At 36.0% G+C, this 3,388-nt stretch overlaps 1 protein-coding gene across 1 annotated transcript in view; it reads right to left on the bottom strand.

The window, feature by feature from the left end:
- Positions 1-1,228: 1,228 nt before the first annotated feature.
- Positions 1,229-3,388, bottom strand: part of LOC118338463 (junction plakoglobin-like) — an 18,704-nt gene continuing 16,544 nt past the window's right edge. The window contains exons 5-6 of the mRNA XM_035675762.1: positions 2,393-2,543; positions 1,229-1,401 (exon numbers count right to left, since the gene is read on the bottom strand). Of these exons, the coding sequence (XP_035531655.1) occupies positions 1,229-1,401; positions 2,393-2,543 (324 nt within the window). The remainder of the gene's footprint in view (positions 1,402-2,392; positions 2,544-3,388) is intronic.

Raw genomic sequence — 3,388 nt, 5'->3', positions numbered from 1 at the left:
ATAAAGGGACTGAAAAGTAGTGGACCAGGACAAAACCGTACTTCCCATTATCTGAATGTCCTGTTCTTTTGTGTGATGAGAGCTTCTTCAAATGAGACAAAAAAAAATTTTTATCTAATGGGTAGGACGGAATTTGACTACCCCCCCTTTATATATGCATTACAATTAAATGCACTCCTGTTTCTTGTTACATTTTTGTCTCTCTTTCTATCCTTATCTTTATTTATTTATATTTTCTAAAGTACTTTTATTCTTGTTGTGATTTTTTTTTATTTTTGCACCATGCACCAAAAAATTCCTTTTAAGTTGTTAAAAACTTATTTGCATAAAACCTTATTCTTTGATTCTATTTTTCTTGAAACCGAGCCCTACCCATATTTTATTATTTCAATTCATTATTTTTTTTTTTAAAAAATTTATTTTTTCAGTTTCAATTTCAATTTCAATTTATTCAATTTCAATTCAATTCTAGTGGGTGTATCTGCCTTGACCCAACCAATAAGAATTACTGTATCAAAGGATGTGCAGAAAACAAGAAAACCAGACTGGAACTTTCAGTTGTCTAGTTGTTTAATTAGTTTTGTCTTGAGGTTTCTGCCTTTTTTCTTAAAAGTTAAGTTTTTTCCTTTGCAGCCGTTGCCAAATTGCTTGCTCATGGTGGGGAACTGTTTGGGCCTCTTTGTAAATTAATTTGTTATAAGGATGTTTCAGTTCTAGACCTGCTCTTATTTTGAAAATTGTTTCCTGGAGATTTGTGGTAAATGAATGTTTTAGGTTTGGGAAGTTAATGTATACGTTTTTGGTTAGGGGATGTGTTTTTATTTTGCTTTTTGGTTTGTGTCAAAGCATTTATAAAGTCTGGAGGAACGTTCTTATGCTGTGGTTTCTTCCCTTTCCATTGCTGCGATGAGTTAAAGGAATTTGATTCATCAACTGGGTTTGTTAATTCTTTCAGAGAACTAGCAACTCTCCAGATTATGGTATGGAAGAATTTCCCCGACATGATAACTTCTGTTATAATTGGCGCTGTACAAATAAAACTGAATTGAATTGAATTAAATTGAATAGAATAGTCTGTCAAGTGCACATGGACAAGATTTTTCTGGAATTAGCAGGTTGGAAATTGGTCTGTAGTTGATTAAGGTAGTAAATATGAGATTACACACTTTCTGTGCACTCTTGTATAATTATTAAAACACATTATATTGTGATCTAGTCTGTATAACAATTAGAAGTTGAATTTTTGTGTCATGGTAACACCTCTACACAGGATTCTCACCATTTCCCAAGCAGCAGGGTCGTGTTTGAAGAGTGAGTGTGTGAGCTCCACTGAAACTCTCTTCCTGTAGTCTGAACTCTTGTCCTCCGAAATTCGGAACAGCACTGCTGCAGCATAGGTGGCTGCAAGTAGATGGGAACATCCTTTAAACAGACTCAAGGAAACACCCAAAACATGAATAGTCAGTTCCTACAAGAATCTGCAATTATGTGATCACAAGAATGAACACAAATTTAACTAATGTAATGGATAAGATCAGTGACTGCTTAAACAACTAAGAGTGTCAGTCAAAGCTCAAACAATGGAAATGTGACATTTCTGTTTGTTTTATGTATTGATTTGCGTAAGATTACTGTCTCCTCATCACTACTCACAAATCTGATGTTTTTATCTGCCGCTACTTTTATGCTTTATGAATTTCATGATTTGTGTGCTTCCACTGAACTGTCACATTTTTGTTTTTACTGATACATCAACTTTTCAAATTTAAAGTGAATTTTTAGTTATTTGGCAAAAGCAAATGTGAATGAATGCTTGTTTCTATCCATAATATAGGCACTAGGTGGAACCAGTTCTGCAGTTGAAGAGCACACAATAACATAAAGTAATTAAAAGAGCGCTATTTGAACTTTAAACCTGGAAAAACAATATAGAAAACAGGATATCAATATGGAATTTTTGTTAGTTTCATGTATGAGGAGTTGTGTGAGGAAGATTCCATCAGATCTGTGTGGAGTGATAATGGATTTATTATAGAGCAATGGGAGCGATGAGGAGACTGTTGGAGCAGAAACAGCTCCAACGGCTCATCGCTGTGAGTTAAATGTTCACTATGTCAGATATGATGTTGAAAAATAGTTTCCATATCCCATTAAGAGCATTAATGCAAAAACTACCTCAAGCGAACGTAAAAACCTTTTTGCTTGTTTCCATAAACCTTTTTTCTCATGCAAAATGCTAATCAAAGTACATTGATGGAAACACATTTCAGAAAAGGATAAGCCCATTAGTTCACAGTACTAACATACATTGGTCTGAAACATTACATATTGGGTAGTATCTAGCTGGTAGTTGAGATGTGCCTCTGAAGCAGAAAAGGAGAGGGAGGCGTACCGATTCCCTCGTTATTGGAGTGCAGCAGCTCCATGAGGGGCGCCGACGCTCCCTCTGCATCGATTAGCTCTGCAGACTGCTTGTCCAGGGCCAGCTCGCACAGGACACCCGCTGATACTCGCTTCACGTTCTCCACATATGAGTACAGCAGCTAGACACACACACACACACATAACCCTGTGATCTTAACAGCACAGGTTAGTTGCGGAAAAAACTTTGGTACCACCTGTCTTGGTCTGCGCCTCTTCATTTTCAGGTCTGTATACTGGGATAATAAGGCTGTACAATATGATGTACATGTCGGTAATTTCATATCCAGATAATGATAAATATCACGATAAAGCACATTATCTGTAAATTCAATCAATAGTTTGTATAAAATGATCATGTGAAGGTACATTTCTTTTTACTTTATACTAGACAAACAAAAGGTACTTTTTTACTTTTTTGAGCACTCAACTGTACTTTTGTGGCTCTCATCTGTAAACTCTCTCCATGGTCTTTGACATGATTCCTGTGTAGGTGGTAAGAGAGGTTAGTACGCTTTGAGTCTGAATCTCTCTGTTACTTTACATTATTATAAATAATAATAATAAATAAATTGTCTTATTTCCCTTCTCCTTGGACTTGCGATTCAATTCATATATTACTATTACTATAATCACTATGTCTATTTCTAACAAATTATTTTTAAAATTAATTTAAATGAATGTGTTAAATTTGACAGCATTTGACACCAAATTGGGGTCACCTGTCAAAACAAAATACAAACTGATGTTTTGAAGATTTATAAATTGTAAACCATCTGTTTAAAATCAGAGAAAACTTGGGCGCCTGGTTAGCTCAGTTGGAAGAGCTGGTGTCCCATGTACCGAGGCTGAGTCCTTGCTGCAGCGGCCCAGGGTTTGAATCTGACCTGTGGCCCTTTGCTGCGTGTCATCCCCTCTCTCTGTCCCCCTTTCCTGTCTATCTCTATCATAAAGGCAATACAAGCCA

This window comes from Morone saxatilis, unplaced genomic scaffold, assembly GCF_004916995.1.
Source record: "Morone saxatilis isolate NCDOM2014 unplaced genomic scaffold, NCSU_SB_2.0 Contig4, whole genome shotgun sequence".
Taxonomy (NCBI): domain Eukaryota; kingdom Metazoa; phylum Chordata; class Actinopteri; family Moronidae; genus Morone; species Morone saxatilis.
The sequence above is the reverse complement of the archived record's forward strand: the minus strand, read 5'-3'. Positions and strand labels throughout refer to the sequence as shown.